Source organism: Salvia hispanica, chromosome 1, assembly GCF_029641045.1.
Source record: "Salvia hispanica isolate PSC_SH4W2 chromosome 1, Shi_PSC_v1, whole genome shotgun sequence".
NCBI lineage: Eukaryota > Viridiplantae > Streptophyta > Magnoliopsida > Lamiales > Lamiaceae > Salvia > Salvia hispanica.
In genome coordinates this window covers 20,741,210-20,759,587 of record NC_142692.1, presented here as the reverse complement: position 1 = coordinate 20,759,587, position 18,378 = coordinate 20,741,210, and the positions used below count along the sequence as shown (strand labels likewise).

The 18,378-nt window shown below is 33.3% G+C and overlaps 2 protein-coding genes across 2 annotated transcripts; both read left to right on the top strand.

The window, feature by feature from the left end:
- The first annotated feature begins 70 nt into the window (after nucleotides 1–70).
- Nucleotides 71–4,175, top strand: NPU (ATP-dependent helicase/deoxyribonuclease subunit B). Its single transcript, XM_048120987.2, has 10 exons — nucleotides 71–257; nucleotides 346–408; nucleotides 489–544; nucleotides 1,302–1,395; nucleotides 1,588–1,648; nucleotides 2,527–2,608; nucleotides 2,969–3,024; nucleotides 3,221–3,284; nucleotides 3,399–3,480; nucleotides 3,782–4,175. Exons 1-9 carry the CDS (start codon nucleotides 150–152, stop codon nucleotides 3,460–3,462), a joined length of 648 nt encoding a protein of 215 aa, XP_047976944.1. The 5' UTR covers nucleotides 71–149; the 3' UTR covers nucleotides 3,463–3,480; nucleotides 3,782–4,175.
- Nucleotides 4,176–7,671: 3,496 nt separating this feature from the next.
- On the top strand, nucleotides 7,672–8,562 carry LOC125224402 (non-specific lipid-transfer protein 1-like). The gene is made up of 2 exons (XM_048127799.2): nucleotides 7,672–8,091; nucleotides 8,391–8,562. The coding sequence occupies exons 1-2, from the start codon at nucleotides 7,745–7,747 to the stop codon at nucleotides 8,398–8,400; spliced, it is 357 nt and encodes a 118-aa protein (XP_047983756.1). The 5' UTR covers nucleotides 7,672–7,744; the 3' UTR covers nucleotides 8,401–8,562.
- The last annotated feature ends 9,816 nt before the right edge of the window (nucleotides 8,563–18,378 follow it).

Genomic DNA, 18,378 nt, shown 5'->3' with positions numbered 1-18,378 from the left:
TTAATCTTACATTTAATAAATTTATTTTTTACTCAATAATTATTTTCATCTCTCTAAAAAATGAAAACCACATCGACCAATTCCAGTGGTCAATTAAATTCAATTGGAAAGTTATCGGCGAAGGCTTGGCTGGAATCTCCTCAACTTCAATGGCGGCGGCGCTGTTTCTCCTCTTACTGAGTTTGGGGATACCGAGTTCACTTGCTTATCGACCCGGGGATATAGTTCCTATGAGTCGAATGGGCCAATATCACGCTGTAATTTCTCACCCTCTTTATTTTTATGAAAATTGATTGATTTCGTGATTCTCCAATCTGATTTACTTCTAAATTGTAAAATCCCCAGTCCAGAACAGTTTGGCACGACATGATCGGTAGACATTGCCCGATTTTCGCGGTTAATCGCGAGGTCAGTTCAATTAGGGTTTTAATTTGAAATTAGGATCTGTTTATGAGTATTATTGATTATTGGTTCAAATTTCTTTGCAGGCGTTGATTCCTATACCTAAGCCCACTGGATATACTGGTGCTGATCCGTACAAAATGTATGGCTCCAGTTCTGATTGATTTAGAATGGAATGTGTCTCATGGTTTGGTATTCTCTCAGTGTAAATTGTGCTGGAAAGATGTATTGAAGATAAAGCTTTTGAATTTCTTTATTTGCGTGATGTTGAGTATGCAAATATAACTGTGTGGTTATAAGATTATGATTTATTTCGGAAGCCATCGTTGGAATGAATATTGATGATTATATACTTAACATAGGCTAGAGACAGCAGCTTGTATCTGATATCGAGTTATGATTATATAACTGTCTTGATTTTGGAATAAAAATCAGCTTCCTTTAAAAATCTTGTTGTCATGGTTGGCTGTCCTTACTTTTGGATTGTCATAGAAACCTTTCATCCATGAGGCAGATTTTAGATTGTGATATGATGCGATTACACAATGTGAGTTTTGAGTGAATGGTGCTTTCTTTTTTGGCCAAGTATCTGATATCCAAACCTGTTATAGGAGTAGTAGATATTAGTCTGCTTCAGTCAAACTGTTGTCTGGAGTGGTGAATGGAACTTGTTTTTATAATCAAACTTATGTTTTTGATCTTAAGCGTAAACTTGGTAGATAGTAAGTGTCTTTCCAAGACTATTACATTGGCATTCAAGTTTGTCCTGTTGATGATACTTTTGTTATCATGTTAATATCTTTGGCTGTTACTCTCAATCTATACGCTATTCCAAATTTGTGGAACTCAACATTGGAGTCAGTTTTCATTTTTTGATTTCCGGAGTCATTGATGTGCAGATCATTTCAAGTTGGTCAAGAGAAATTTTATGTTCCTTGGCTTTTTGTTATCAACCGAAAGAGTTCTGAAGTCCCAATGATTGAGATGCATCTGGTAAGACCTTGACTGGGTGGAAATATTCATAAATCTGACTTGTGGATATCTATCCCTTTGTACTCTTTTTGTCAAACTAAATAGGCAGTGCCTCTTCTCTAGCTCAGAGAACACTCAGCTGGTGTATACTGATGGTTACTTATGGATTATTTCGGAGGTTCCTATGCTAATGAAATTTCATGTTCTTTCCAGAGGTACTCAGGAGCTGATTTGCTTGGTGTCTCGTCAAAAGTTGTAGATATGCCAAACAAATGTATGCTATTCTTTCTAACTTTCTTCACCCCTCAGTTACAAATCTGTGAATCTTTGAACTTGACATATAAATATGCATTTGCTTCTTTTAAGCTACTTCACCAGAGGGCCGTTTGCTTGTATTTGTTCTGAAGTTTGATATTTTTGCCTTATCTATTTGATGATGCTAAATATTTTTCTGTTTCTAGGATTTAAAGTATACTCTTAAATCATTCTGTATTCTGTCCTTTTTTCAGTTGTCACCTTGTCAGAGTTGTTTTTCTTTTATTCCTTTTTATTCCTTTTTATTCCTTCCAGTCTGAGTAAGGATGCCACTGAGTAGAGGTGAGCATTCGGGTTTCGGTTCTGTTTTTTACCTAAACCGAAAAACTGAATTTAGTTCAAAACCCAAACCGAACCGAACCCAAAAAACCGAAAACCAAACTTCAAAAACCGAACTAAACAGAAAAAACCAAAGTAATTTTGAAAAACCGAAAAAAATACAAATATTAATATATGTATATAATATATTTTATTTATATATACCACTAACAAAAATATATATATAAAATATTAAATTAATATAATATATATAATACATATTATATATAATATATTAAAAGAATATATATATTATATATATAATATTAAATTAATAGAATATATATATAATTCGGTTTTTTGGTTTTTGGTTTTTTTTTCCGCCCTAACCGAATTTCAAAATTTCGGTTTGGTTCGGTTTAGATATCCGGTTTCGATTATTTTGCTCACCCCTACTGAGAAATTTTGTGATCTTCTATGATTGTATTTTACATTTGCATGTTTTCGTATCCGGTCCTCTCTATCAAATTGTTTGAAAGCTACATTATGAAGTTTCTCATCAATTCTTACATTGAATAGATGTAGAACTTCATCCCGACATCCGTAAACAATTTTGGGATCAGCAAGTATGGCCAAAACATATTCTTGTCAGATACACCTGGTATGTTTTTGAATCTGTTTCATGAGTATCATCACTTCATTAGTTTGTTGGATACTTGGATGGTTCAAACTTCGCATTTGAATCTTGCGAGCAGTGACAAATATTGAAAAAGCATTTAGTGTATTCTTGAATTAGGTTTTCTGGAGATTGTGCTGTAGAAATTCATGGACAGCAGCTGTTGGGATGGGAATATACTTCATGAATATGTTTTCAAAAGTTTATTGATTATAGTTTGAAGAATTCAACTTTAATCTTTGCTTGTTTTCAGCATCCATGATCTAGAGCATTTTCCATGATTCATATCTTGATGGCTTAATCTTAAGGAAGAAAGTGTTGGTTATTATTTTCTCCTTGATATAGGGAGGAGCAGTCCGAGATGGATGTGGCTTCTGGATTTTATGTTCTCTTTGGATCAGGTAAAGTACATTTCTTTGAAATAAATATAATTTTCATTGCAGCTCCTTAACTTGTTCTCAGTGGTGCCCTTGACTTGTTATTGCTCTGTGGTAGAGCATTCTGTTAGATTTTGCCAGATTGACGTTCTTGTTGCATTTCGATTATATTAATTATAATTGATCTTTCATATTTCTAATTCTATTGATTTTGAACCAGGGCTGATGCTTTCTTTCATTCTCTCAATCTATGTCTTACAATCATCAAAAGATAAACTGGCAAGGTATGTTTTCCCTTCATCATGTCTCCTTCAATATTTGGTTTTGCAACCAGGTTTTTTAAGGCATTAGATGTTGAATTTGTTGTTTTCTGCAATTGTTTTTGTTGCTGCGTCTAGGTTTGTGCAGGAGACAGTAGCTGAAAGTAGCATGCCTGCTGGAGGTGTTGCTAAAGTTGAATGACCTTTCTTGAAATACAAGGTGCATTCTTCTGTAATTAACAAAAAATTGACACTCTGATTTCTCTTTGGAATATGCAATTTGCAATTTTCAAGAAGTTTCAAAGGGTAGCTAGCCTACATTTCTTGTGGAATATACTTCAATGCATTTAAGCCAAGATAAGGATATTCTCATAAGCATCTTTCTTCTGCCACTGGTTCCCTCTTCGACCACAAACCATCATATATCAATTATCAACTGATTAAGTTCTTTACATTCAGTCCTTCACAAGGTGATCTCGACTTTTTCCCTTAACGTACCACCTCTACTATGTTCGTTGCAGTCGTGCAGGGTTGACATAGTCTACTGCAGTCATATGGTGAGCAGTGTGAGCTAACATAGTGTGTAGGGATCGAGAGGTCTGCCTTGTGACACAAAGTATATGGTAATGATGCAGCGAGCAAAATTGTGCCAAGAAAATCTAGTCATTGAATAGATTAAAATACGGGCATTGTCTAAAAATGGTTTGACGGAGAAGGTAATAACTTCAATTATTCCTTTGTGATATAAGATTTTCCTGTTAGGATTTTGTGGACGATGAATTGATGATTATGAATATGGAGTAAAGAAATATATACGCTTTTGGAAAATGTTTTTATGTGTTCTTCTTTGTTATTGAAACTTAATCTACATTTGTAATGTGACGATGCCCTTGAATACAAGATTGTTTTGAGTTATCTTGTTTGTGGTGCAATATTCTGTAAAATATGCAGGAGAAAAAACAACAAATAGTAGTATTTGAAAATATAATTATGTGCAAATATATAAGAAAATGTTGATTGTATGGGGCAATATTGATGACTGATGAGCATGAGCAGATTTTCTGACAATTTTTTACCGTTGGGAACGTTACGTTTAATAAAATTGAACATTAAAATATATAAAACTAACATCAAAATACTCCCTTCATCCATCGTTTAACGACTCCTTTTGACTTAGTATGGATTTCAAGAAATTATTTTACTATGTAAAGAAAAGTAAAGGGAGAATGTTGTTTTAGTTGCTGATACGAGATTTTATGTAGTATTGTTTTGAGGGTTACTAAACAGAGAATAAGTAAGAGAGACGAAAAAGTAGAGATGATGTTTCCATTTTAAAAAATATTTCATTTTTAATAGAATAACCCGAAAAAGAAAAACGTTTTATTTTTAATGAGATAGAGGGAGAATTAGTTTTATAATGTTGGGTCCGCATAATAAAAGTAGAATAAAGTAAATGATTCTATAAATTGTGGACAATCCAAAACAATAAAATGACTCTTTAAATGGTGGACAGAGGGAGTCTCACTCCATCCTCTGTTATGTGTCATAGTTTTTCATTTAGTTTGTCATTTATTAATTGTTACTTCATTTCTACTACTTTTGATAGTGGATTTCACATCCACTAAATTATTTACTCATTTTATTACAATACTAATTTTTAAAAATATGACTCATATGTCACGAATTTTTTAACCCACTTCCATTATATTTTCCAAAATCCGTGCTGAGTTAAAGTAGGATACACATTAGGGACAAGGGAGTAGCAATTAACTTGGCTGGAATGGGTTGACTGGAATTAGAATAGTAACATCTCCAACCATACACCAAAACTCATTTTTGGTGTAGATAATTTCTCCAACCGTACACCAAACGCAAACTCATTTATGGGTTTTTGAATGGAATAACACCAAATATGATGTTTCCTCCAAAATTTTGTTAGACAAATACTCAAAAATGGTGTAAACTTAAATATGGTGTAAATGGTTGGAGTAAAACTACTTTTTAGTGTGACACATACTCAAAAATGAGTTTGAGTTTGGTGTAAATGATTGGAGATTGACACGAAAATTTGACGCGAATATGCTGGAAGTTAACAAGTTTATGACAAGCCTTATTCGTGTTGGATCCATATCAGATCGATCAAATAAGCACGTAATGGTTTCGGGTTGAGTTTGTGGAGATTTGGATACCCATTAAAAAATAATATTATTATTTTAGTTATTTAAAAGTATACACCATATCATACTTAAATTGTAGTAGTATTATTTAGATTCTAATGTGATAAAATTTTAATTGAATGATTTCAAATATTATTGGGTGCTACCAAGTTTTTATTGTGTGATATTAAGTTCGGTTTGTTATCGTGCCATCAATTCGAATGTACCGAATAGTTAACGGTGTTGAAAATTTTCAATACGACATGAAAACTCGATACGAACACGCACAAAGTCAATGAGTTTGAGCCAAATTTTATTGGATTTGGGTCCCTATTAGACCGACACAATAAGAACGTAATGATTTCAGGTTGGTTTGGATTGGCTTGACATTAGGTTGACCCGATAATAACGACCCAACCATTAATACCTCATTCCCTTAATGATATTTATCAACTACCAATAAGTATATCAAGTCTTTGTCTTTTCGAAGTTGTTGTAATTTTGTCAAGTACCATTTTAATATGGTTTAAAATCCTTGATAAGTTTTAGTTGCTAATTAAATACTTATGAGAGAAAGTATTTTGCTCAGAGTTTGAAGTGCAAGAAATACGACAAGTTATCAATAATTGTCCGTGTACAATTATAACTCAAATGGAAATTAAATGACCATTTACAGATACAAGAGCCGTTTGTCCACAAGTGAGAGATATAAGAGTCCTTTCTCCTAGGGGTGGTGCGGTACGGTATACCTCATCGAGAATGTCATACCGCATACCGTATCTCAAATTGCGGTATGATAAAATGTCATATCTATATCTTACCGAATTTTTCGGTATACGACATTGCGGTGTACCTCAAATTCGGTATGACAATTTCCGATACCGTTACCATACCATTTATGCGATATACCACACCATATTTCGGTATACCGTACTTTTAAGGTATACCGAAATAAGGTATGGCATACCAAGTACGGTATACCGAAATAAGGTATGACATATCATTATACATGTGATTCATATAAAAAAAATCATATTTTATAACCAAATATTTAAAATAAAATTTCACCTATTTAAATAATGTCCAAAACATTAAAACTCCATCACAATCAAATCTTGTTCATAAGATTTAAATCAACAAAAGTTGTATATCACAATTAGTTTTAAACTACCATCACCCATTTTCGTTCTTGCTTTTTTGCAATGATCCCAATATGGCTACCGCCTCTCTTTTTAGGAGTTAGAGGAGGTTTCTCCGTGTAAATTATTTTTAAACTGCATATTGCAATGATTTTTCTTTTTGCAATGATCCCAATATGAGATTTAGGGTTTCTAATTTCTATTTCTTAAATTATTGTTAATTTTAAGTATTATTTATATTAATATATAATTGAAATATATAAATACATATAATCGGTAAATACCCCATTTTTTTGATATATACCATATGTTCGGTATAAATTAATAACAGTATGATTCCACATAGTCGGTATATAACGAATGTGCGGTATATCGCGGTATACCACGGTATATGAGAATCTATACATTTACCTTACTGTAGTCTAGCGGTAAGGTATCATACCGTACTGCAAATTGCGGTATACCGCTTTTCGGTATAACTTCGGTACGGTAAGTGCGGTATTGCGGTATTTCGATATATTTACCCGGCCCTACTTTCTTCACAAGTACAAAATACATTTAGTGTATAATTTATGATGTTACAAAGATGAGTTATGGCTTTTTCATAAGACTGGTGCTCTATTTTGGGAAAACTCCAATTCTCGGAGCATACTTCTGCAAATGAAAAGACCCGTGAATAATGTTGTGAATAGTATGCATATTATTATGAATAATATACACAGTACCGTGAATAGAAGAGACCACATAAAATTTTTGGCAAGAGTCCTCGTAAACCATACAGTAGATTATACTGATTACCTTAGATGAAAAGCCAAAAGGACTTGGAAAGAAAAAGAGAGGCTAAAGCCTTTCTTATTTCCTCACATTTTTATCAAAATTAAAATAATTTGTCCTCAATAATGATTTCTTACCGACTGTATCGTACATACATAGACCTCGATTAACGTGCACTTTTTTATCGTCTTTTGCATGCATGCAAAAAATCAACACGTGTCGCATGGTAACCTTATACACATTGAAACAATAGTCAAACGCAATAAATTAAATTTCCCTCAACTACCAACTATACTTCAGAAGAGTTCACTGACGACATCCTATAAATTTATTCATGTATACATAAATTGTTATAGCACTACTGAAACAATCTCACATTATATTTTATTTTAATTCTAGTTTTATATTTAAAAATATGGAGGTGAAAAATCATGCGCGGATGCTAGTGTGCCTGGCTGTGATGGTTGCACTATTGTCACCCGAGTCGGAGGCGGTTGTATCGTGCGACCGTATTCGCAATAACCTAGGGTCGTGCCTAGGGTATTTGCGCGGCGGCGTAATAACGTCGCCGTGCTGCGCTGGGGTTAGGGCGGTGGCGTCCTCGGCCAGAACCACCGCCGACCGCCGCGTGGCATGCCGATGCTTGGTGGCGGCCGCTCAATCGATGCGTGGGATTATAGATTTGGGGAACGCTGCGAGGCTTCCACGAAAATGTGGGGTTAATATACCGTACCAAATCAATCCTAACACCGACTGTTCAAGGTGTGTATATATTATACTAATATGATACTCCTTTCGTCTACCATTTAAAGAACTATCTAATTTTTCATTTGGAATTGTTCACGATTTATAGAACTATTTATTTTTTTAAAAAAATTTGCTATACGAACCACGTTCTATTAACTCTTTACACTTGCAATCTTTAATAAAATTAATATATATCACATTTTTTTTCATTTACTTTTCTCACAAAATCAAGCAATATGCAAAGGCAACTATTTATTTGTGTTATTTATTTGGATTATTCTAGTGAATGATTTTAAAATGTTTTTCTTTTGCAGGGTTATTTGAATATGGAGTGTGATCGTGTTAGACTTCAGATGAAGTGAAATCCCCTGTTTGCCCTTTTTAAAAATAATGATATGGTGCTCCTAGCGTTTTAAATTTTGTTGTATGATTATATAAAACCTATGTTTTATACTATCTCATTACGAAAATATCCATTTTTCTCTATAGTTTGTTTCAATTACTTATGCGGGATTAAAAAAAAGTACTATGTTAATACTATAAGTGATCTTGAAAATATTTTTTATCAAACTAATTTAATTGATCATGGCTCGGAAGATCTTGATTTATATGGAATCTGTATTTGAATTTAATCGTAGATCTACTATGGTATGTTATGATTATTAATTTTACGTTTAATATTATTATCAATATATTATGAACTCAAGTCACCTTATAGAATCACAATCAATATAAATTAGAAATTCAATAAATATATAATATTCAATCAATAAATACAAAATTCAGTCAAAATATTTTTGACATTGCTGTAAAGTAGCCCTGAATCTGTGTGAGTGAGCCATTTATGTTAATTGGTTATAGCTGTAAAGTTGTCCACAGTTTATGACGACACAGGCGACACCTAATATGAATATTTTTCCAATACATTTCATTCAATAATTTGCTGATATATTAATTTAAGTACTCAGATAAAACGATCTTGGTTGAAATTATATATAAAATTGGTTGAAAATTAATTATTTCTACTTTATTTAGCAATATTTTTAATTCCTTAAAAGTGATGGGATTCAATAAAATCAGTAGAAATTAATTATAAATTTTACAAATACATTTTAGGGGAGTGATTAATTGCTAACTCATCACTTAATTGCTAACTACAACTAATTTAAGGCATAGGATTTTAGAAAACGTGTGGTCTACAATTTGCCACGTGTAATTTTCGTTTTTATTAATAAAATCAAAAAAGATAAAAAAACGCCAAATTAGGCTTTTAGATGAAAATGTCAATATAGTGTTTCGGAAATATCAACACAATGCTTTGAGAATGTCAACACAATACTTTAAGAATGTTAACTCATTGCTTATATTGACATTCTACATGTATTATATTGACATATTTTATATAGTATGTTGACATTTCAGCTTTACGAAAAAATTGAAAAAATTTTGAATTTTTTTTCAAATTTTGACGTCGGAACATATGCATGTATGATATCGTTGGAATCCTTATAAAATTATCTTTAATTTGATATATGTTATATGAATTTAACGTTTTGGAATTTCTTTTAAAAGTTAGTTATAACTAAATATGTAGTTAATTGACATTAATATCCCTATTGATACTTTATGGAATTAATCCTATGGCTTTATTGACGTTTTTTATTGATCGTATTGACATTAATCTAAGCCCTTAATTTGAATATCTAATGGCTATTATTTAGTTGTAGTTAGCAATTAGGTATTGAGTTAGCAATATAACACTCCTCTACATTTGAAGAGCCTCTGCGCCTATATATGTTTATGTACGGACACAATAGTATAAGAAGTAGTAATGATTGAACAAATTGAAATTTAATAAAAGAATTCACGAGTTAAAGTAAATTACAAAATTAAAAAAAATGATTTATATATAAAGTAATTAATTAAGTTTCATATTTTATGGAGTAATTAATTTTATAATTAGCTATATATGTTATCCTCAGTGACGAAGCCACTATGGGGCTTGGGGGGCCACTGGGCCCCCTAGCTTATACAATTATTATATATATACTAGTATTACAAAGATAAAGATTGTGAGTAGCCCAGTTGGTTTTAGGCCAAGTCATTGTCTTGCACTACCCGAGTTTGAATCCCTAAGCCAGCAAATTGTTCATTTTTTTATCCTTTGCACAATTTACTTGCATGTTTATGCTCCCAAGTTGACCCCCCCTTAGCCTAAAATTCAATTTTTTTTCTTTGATTTATTTTTTACACTCTTATATCTAGGAGTTTGTTTAATATTCCCAAAATTCAATTCATTAAGTAACAAATCATTATTTTTACACTTTTACTTCCAAGAATTTGTTTTAGTTTCTTAATTACAGTATATTTTTTTGTTTCCAAGTTCAAATCCTTCTACCTATTAAAAAAAAATATCCTTATTTTATTTTCTTACACTTTTATGTCTAATAGTTTTACTCTAACTGTTATTTTATTTGCATATATCCAACTTTTAGTTTTATATTACTCTAATTTACTTGCACCTTGTTTTATAAGGATAATAAGCACATATAGTACTAGCATAATTCTAATATCTATTATGCATTCTTTTTTTTTTTCCTCCCATTATTCATCTACTATATCTTTTGCAATTCTCCATTGCTGATGCTAAAAAAAATTTCGACGATGCCAACACTATAAAATACCTAAGCCTCGGGCCCCCAACGTAAAGTTTCTGGCTTCGTCTCTGGTTATCCTTTATTAAATTTTGAATATTAATGAATACATACAAATAAATGTATGCTATAATATTTTGGCATGACTATTGATTCAACCAGTTCGATCAATTGAAACATGAATATATAGGTTTATAAATTTGTTTGCTGATTCGATTTTTAAACTATTGTAAAGCAACTTTGAAAAATGGCTTGTACCTTTTCTCAATATATAGCGGTAGAGATTTATCTGAAAATTTTAATGTGAAGAAATTATATTTCTCCAACATAATTAATTCCACGTGGGAGGGTGGCAAGCATTAGTTAGGTGAATTCATAATCATACAATTAATCAGTGGCGGATGGGGGGTCGCCCCCTCCCCCTCCGTGCAACTAATTTCTTCTTAGCCGGACGTAAATTTACCATGTCCGACCCTCCGTTTGCCCCGACGTCGCCCCAAAAATTGAAAAAAATGTCATTTTTGTCCTAAACCAACCTATTAATATGCATTTCGCCCCTCCGTTTATGAGTCCTGGATCCGCGACTGTAATTAATAGTCGCAGCGTGGCATTAATTACCACTTCTATGCGTAATTAATATGACAGCACCAGCAAAATACAATAATTATTCTCAAAATTAAGGTTAGACAATGGTGTCCCATTTTGACTTTAGTCAACCAAATAACTATGTATACACACACAGTTTATTTAATTTCCAATTTGTTTTATATTTGCGTTTATTGAATTTTTAGCTGGTTTGTCTCGATAAATTTTATATTCCCTCAATCCCATACAAATATAAGCATATGATATGGTACGAGAATTGGTAAAATAAGAGAGAGGAAGAGAAGTATAGTAAAAATTAATGTTTTGATGATTGTATAAAATAACTTGATGCATAAGACTAATAAATTGTGATAACTTTTTATAAATAAAAATGTTCATAGTATTATATTGGGTCGGCCGAAAATGGAAAGTGTACATATTTTTATGGGATGGAAGAGTATTTAAATTTAAAATTATAGAATTTAATATATGGCTTGTAAATGCTTATTCAAGAAAATCATAAAATATAAAGTATATTCACATATAATAATAATTTACAAGTGAACAGTTAATAAACTTTCACAAGTGGGAAATGGCACTGCACATCATCATAACTTCTGTTTTGTTTGTTTCTTTAACTATCGAAAATTGAAAAATTGCATTCAATTTTCATATAAGAGAGATTGTTCATATCTTTAAAATTATAGTTAACTTCGTACATATAAAAATAACAAACTTTCTAAAAAAATTAATAAAGATATCATAAATCTTTTTGAAAAATTACAACAAATGGAACATTATTAACTTAAGTTTTGCAAAATGTATGGAAAGTTCTACTTAAAAAAGATAAAATTGTCAAAAGAGGTTGCTTTTGTGTTTTGAGACTTAAATACATATGGAAAATCATTACGACATGGTAAAATTTGATTTTTGTCGAACTATGCTTAAGCATATATACGTTATCCAAGTGTCCCACAGTTCATACACAACTGTGGCCTACATTTGTTGAACCTCCATAAGTGAGAGAGATGAATCATTATACTCATTCAATTCTCCCCTGAGTTATTGCCTAACACGCGTAGACTAATGTATAGATGTAGTCCACCACATGCATTGAATACAAGAATAATTAAAGTAAAATTTTCGAATAGAACATTGACTTAATAATCTAAATAACATTTGAATAAAGGATAATGATAAAATGCAAATTCTATATATTTTACAAATTTTAAAATTTTTAATTTAATTTCAATACAATGTCAATACAGTGTAAAATTTCAAGCTTTTGATATCAACATAATGTCAATACAATATCAACAAAATATCAATACGGTCTCAACCGTTGACAATGTGTTGATATTTTCTATTGATGCTATTTTATTATATGTTGGCATTTTCTAACGGTCCAGATCATAGTTTAGATTTTGTACAATATATATAGTTTGCATTTGATTATATCCCTTTGAATTGATACTATAAAATCCAAGAATCCAACAGAATTAGCTCTCTCTCGACAGAAGACCGAGAAAAACATAACAAGTAGAAACATGTACGAAGAAAATATAATAAAACAAACACCTGAAGGGATTGATATCGCTTCTTATTCGTATTTTGTGTGATTTCCTCATGACCCGTAAATATGGTGGGTGGTGGTGGAAATTGTATTATGATTGTGTGAGACGATATATGATATACTCCATTCATTATAAGATAGTTGCATCATTTTTTAATACCTGTTTTCTGAAAAAAAATAATTAAACAGTTAAAATAAAAAAAAATAAAGTAGAGAAGAATCTAAGGGACACGCATTTATAAGGGGAAGGTAGAGCTCCAAATGAAAACGTTTATCTCAAAAAATTACATAGATCTTTCACCAGACTCGGTGATACGATCATAGATGTCATGCATCAAAGGATTCACTCCTGACGTAAACCTAGGATAGATTGAGGCCCAAGAAAAGAAGCCGAACCATGCCAAATAGCTAAGTTGCAACTACCCACGGAGCTAAGTTGCAGTTGGAGCATCATTCAAGCACTACAAAAAACTTACTCCCTCTGTCCCATTAAATATACAACATTTGGGAATCGGCACGAGTTTTCATGTAGTGTTGTTTTGTGAATTAATGAAGAGAGAGTAAAGTAAGAAAGATTAAAAAATAGAGATAGAGATGTTTCCATTTTAGGAAACATTTTATTTTTAATGGGACAATCTAAAAAGGAAAACATTTCATTTTTAATGGGACAAAGAGAGTACTTTTTAGGGACATATAAATCCAGATGCAAATATTTGCGTTGGATTTTTTTTTAAAATAATAATATTAACGACGCAAAATAAAGCATCCTTAAAATAATGATAAATTAACTTAATCTTTTGTGTTTAGGACGCTTTTATTTGCGTCCTCTAATTTTAGTTGGGACGCCAATAATAAGGACGATTTTTGAAGCGTTGGTGGTATATTTAGAAACACAAATTACCATTCTTAAATGCAATTAAAAAACGTCCTTAACGACTTTTTTGTTGTAGTGAAATAGTAACCCAACCTATCGTGATGATTTCAAAACGCTCTTCTAAGACCACCGATCTCTCAATCGGAGTACAATGGAGAGAGTTATGATCATTTTATGAAAGTTGCGCATAGAAGTGTCCAAGGTCGATCGATTCTCCATCTGAGCCGAGTGGGATCGAAACCACTTCACCTGGCCCGGTGGGATCCAAACCTCTTCACTCAGGCTGGGTGATTTGACTGAAGATTTTGAAAGAGTTTCGCTTGAGTACCTTGCACGCCTCAATCGAAGTTCGATGGAGAGATTTATGGTCGTTTTACGAAAGTCGTGCATTGACGCTTCCAAGACCGACAGAGTCTCCACTCAGGCCGGGTTGATTAGCGAGGTAGCCGAGAACATGAGACTCACCCAGGCCGGGTCGATTAGTGGGGTGGCTGATCATTTGGTATTTAGAGTCATATGTTGCTTTGTAAGTGTTTGATTTATGTTCTCTTTGTCTTTAACATTACCCTTGTTGTTTTCTTGTAGCCTATTTTGGATAGTTGATCGAATTGGTTAATGTTTTTGGATATAGCTGAAATTCGATTTATATTATCTATAATGTGTGATCTACTTTCCTGCAAACCTGAGCCAAAAATATATCCATTTGCTTAGTCATCTGATCGTTTGAAAATTATGCCATGTTTTCGCATAGTTATAGAAAATTTTGCAAATCATACTTTAATTATAAATATGACTTCTTGGGTTTAATTTTTCCTTTGGAATGACTTGTTGTTGAAGCTCCTTGCAAAAATTAATCCAACCTGAGGGTGATAAACTATAAAAAAAAATTCTTAAAGTTTCAGCCAAAATTTAGTGAATTTTTAGCTAAATCATGTGCTTAATAGTTCTACATTATTGGTTTTACTTGCTTGGTTGTTTACCATGATTGATTGATCCAAGTACCATCAACTGGGAGTTGCATATTGAGAGTAAGTGATCTTATCTCGTACTATATTCTAAACATTCTTCCGAGTGGCATTTGTGAGTGAATTGGGGTAGGGATTACCATTGAGAGCCGATCTCTTCTTGTATATCCTCCTTTCTTGTATGTGTGAGTTGTGATTTTGCTAACCTCACCTAGACTAGTTCCTATTGTGTTTAGTGCTTGTGTAGGATCATTCCTATAACTAAAAACTTTAATTGGAAACTTAGGCCATTAGAGAGTGCAAGAAGGTTATCGTGGGATACTTGGGGATGAGGTGAACTTGAGTTGGAGGATCGAAATAAGTGACGTCAAAACTATGAGCTCTAAGAGGATTTAGCCAAGAGAGGCATGATATAGATGCTTATGAATCAAGGGGCTATAATGATAGACTTGGTAGAAGGTGCACGGAGAATGAGTCTCAAGGCTTCAAGAAGAGCCTCTTCATAGAAGGAATGGAGATTATGATCACCAGAAGAGGTGTGTGAAGCCAGTTGAGGATCTAGTTCCCGATATTGTGATCGTGACAATACGAAAAGTCGTATTCCACCATTGGAGATGAGAACATCTCATCATATCGTCTCCCTGAAGAGTTCTTTTGAGTTATTAATGGTGCAAATTCAAAGTGTGATTTAAAGTATAAATGAGAAACTTCAAGATATCGAGTGTGAAGGCTTTGGCTATGAAGCCAAGGAAGAGTGCAAGCCGACTGGAGTTCTTCCAACCTTGAGCCCTGACTAGACTCCAATGGTGCCAAGATATGCTTGGTAATGATCGATGGTAGAAGTGATGCCAACATGGTAAGCGAGCGATTTCTGGCCATACTTTCTTTGAAGGTGGTTGAGAATCCTATTCCACATGATCTTCAATGTCTAGAGAAATGTGGTTTTGGAGGGTAAATGATGCAATCCTACATGAAGGACCCACGACGAGGTCCATGGCGAGGCGGCTACGAAAGGGGCTTTCAACTTTCATTCAAAAGGCCATGTGGGAGGAGTCTATGAAGACAGAGGAGCCGACGATGAGGATCCTGTTTAAGAATGAAGGCCAAACGAGGGTGCAAGGAACGGCGAGGCAGAAGGAAAACCCTGTCAGGCGTTTAGCCCTTGAAAATCGCCTGACCTGGCGAAAATGTGGGGGATTCTAGAGGGAACTCCCAGTTGGATGTTTTTCACCCTGAAATCATCCGACCGGGTGAAATGGCACGTAGAGTCCATGTTCCAGAAGGAACATCTGGCCGGGCGTTTTGCACCTCACAATTCACTCGACCGGGTGAAATGACGCATCACTAGATTTTGTGGGCCTAAATAGCACCTTTTCTCATTTTATTCCTAGTTGTTGATGTAAGTAGATGCTTGAGAGATTTGTACCCCTTTAAGGGTTTTTATCTAACTTCTAATACTAGGTTGCTTGATCATCAATTGATTCAATCAAGTATGATCAAGTATAGGTATGCATCAAGGGTTTGTGAATTCCTTTGAGTAGTGGAGCCATTAGTTGAATCTAGTATGTTGAAGATTGCTTAGAGTTGTTTTCTCCATCAATGGATTTAGCTAATATCAAATTCACATTTCTTCATCTCTCGTCTCACATCAAGTCATTTTGGGTCTAGTTTTTTAAGGCTAGATCCACCCTATCCTTTTATTATTTTTGTGTTTTTTGTGTTCAATTGCTAGATCAAACATCATCAAAGGGTATAAATCTTGGGTCAATGGATCATAATCTATATGATTTAGATCCATATTAATAACTCAAAATATGTCCATTTGTAATTGATCTATAATTGAGCCAAACAAAATAAGGATATGGTGGATCTATCCACAAAAACTAGATCCAAAATTAATTTATGAGAGTTTAGAGAAGGGAAAAAGTGCATGAGAGGAGTAATGAAGGTTGTTACCTCAAAACCTCAACCAAAAAGATGGAAGCACCTCTAGAGAACTTTCACCATGCTATATCACTCTATGGCTCCACTAGTCCATTGATACACAAGCTATGGATGCATACGTATATTTGATCTAATTAAAGATAAGGAAACAAACAACTTTCAAAGTAGAAATTGGATAAATCCACTCAAAGGAGGACACTCACAAAGGGGATACAATTTTAATTCCTCAAAGTGTAATTGGAATATCTCATTTGTAATTGGCGTTGAAAACTCAAGAAAAAGAGTTCAAAATAGGAAAAATTGCCAAGACAGTGCAAATCGCCCGACCGGGCGTTTCCCACGCCTCGTTTCGCCCGACCCGTGTAAACTCTTTGGAGTAATTGGCTAAAAAAATTCTAAACGCCCGACCGGACGTTTTTCCTCCCTCATTTAGCCCATGCCGCGCGATCTCTCTGGAGTACCTGCTCTTTAATGCACGGCTTTAGTAAAACAACCTTAACTCTCTCCACCAAACTCCAATTGAAGTGTGCAAGATACTAACGAGAAGCTCTTTCAAAGATGGAGACATTGTGGCTTTAGTAGAGCGTTTGGATGTCATCTCAATAGGGCAATTACTGTTTGAATCCTTCTCAAGCTACATCTTAGCTCTTTGTCATGGCCTTTCCTTCTTCTTGGGCCCCAATCTATCCACAACTCACAGCGTAATAGTGACTCTTGAGGCTCGACACCCGTGGATGTATCAGTACCTCTTCAGATTGATACTATAGGTTGTGACATTCTTTGCGCTATAGATCCACTGAATGTTTGTCACGTGCTCCTTCGGTACCATGGGAGTGTGACAACCATGCGGTCAAAAATAACATCACCTATGAGTACACCTATATATTGGAAGAGAGAACATGTACATTGAAACTTCTTCCACCACGTAATGTTGATAAGGTTTATGAGCATTTGAGAAGGGAGCTAGAGAGATAAAAAGCTTGAGAGTGAAAGTAATAAAAATGTAGTGGATAAAGAATATTGTTTGAATTCAGTGTAAATGGTTGGAGTAAAATTACTATTTGATGTGATATTTGCACTAAAATAAATTTGAATTTGATGTAAATGATTGAAGTAAAATCACCATTTTAATGTGATATTACATTAAAATCAATCAAAGTTTCATATAAAAGGTTGAAGATGATCTAAACATTATAAACTTACTTAAATAACATGATTGATCGAATTTGTATGTAGCAACGCAAGAGAGGTAAATAACCATTCTAATTGTGTTGTAATCCAAAAAATTTCCGTCTTCGAAGTGGACGGTCAACATGAAATTAGAGGACTAAATGAATCGATTAATAATTCGGGAAAAGTTATCGGTCATATACGGCCTTATATATTCATAATCTATAAAATAAATTCCATTGTATTAATGTTAGAGAGGGTAATGCTAGAAAAACAAAATTAATATAATAAATACGAAAAATAGATCATTTATGAATATTAATCAGGACAAAATAATACTATTAAATAATTTGGCCATAGGAATTATAGCATATCATCATCACTTTAATGAAAAATAATATTGTGCTATTATTTCTACGTATAGCTTCGCCTGTTAATAATTAGGCCGAATATATACATTCTCTCGGAAAAACATTGATTTTTTCTACACCTTTACAATTATAGCACTACCACTTACCGAAAAGTATATGCAATTAT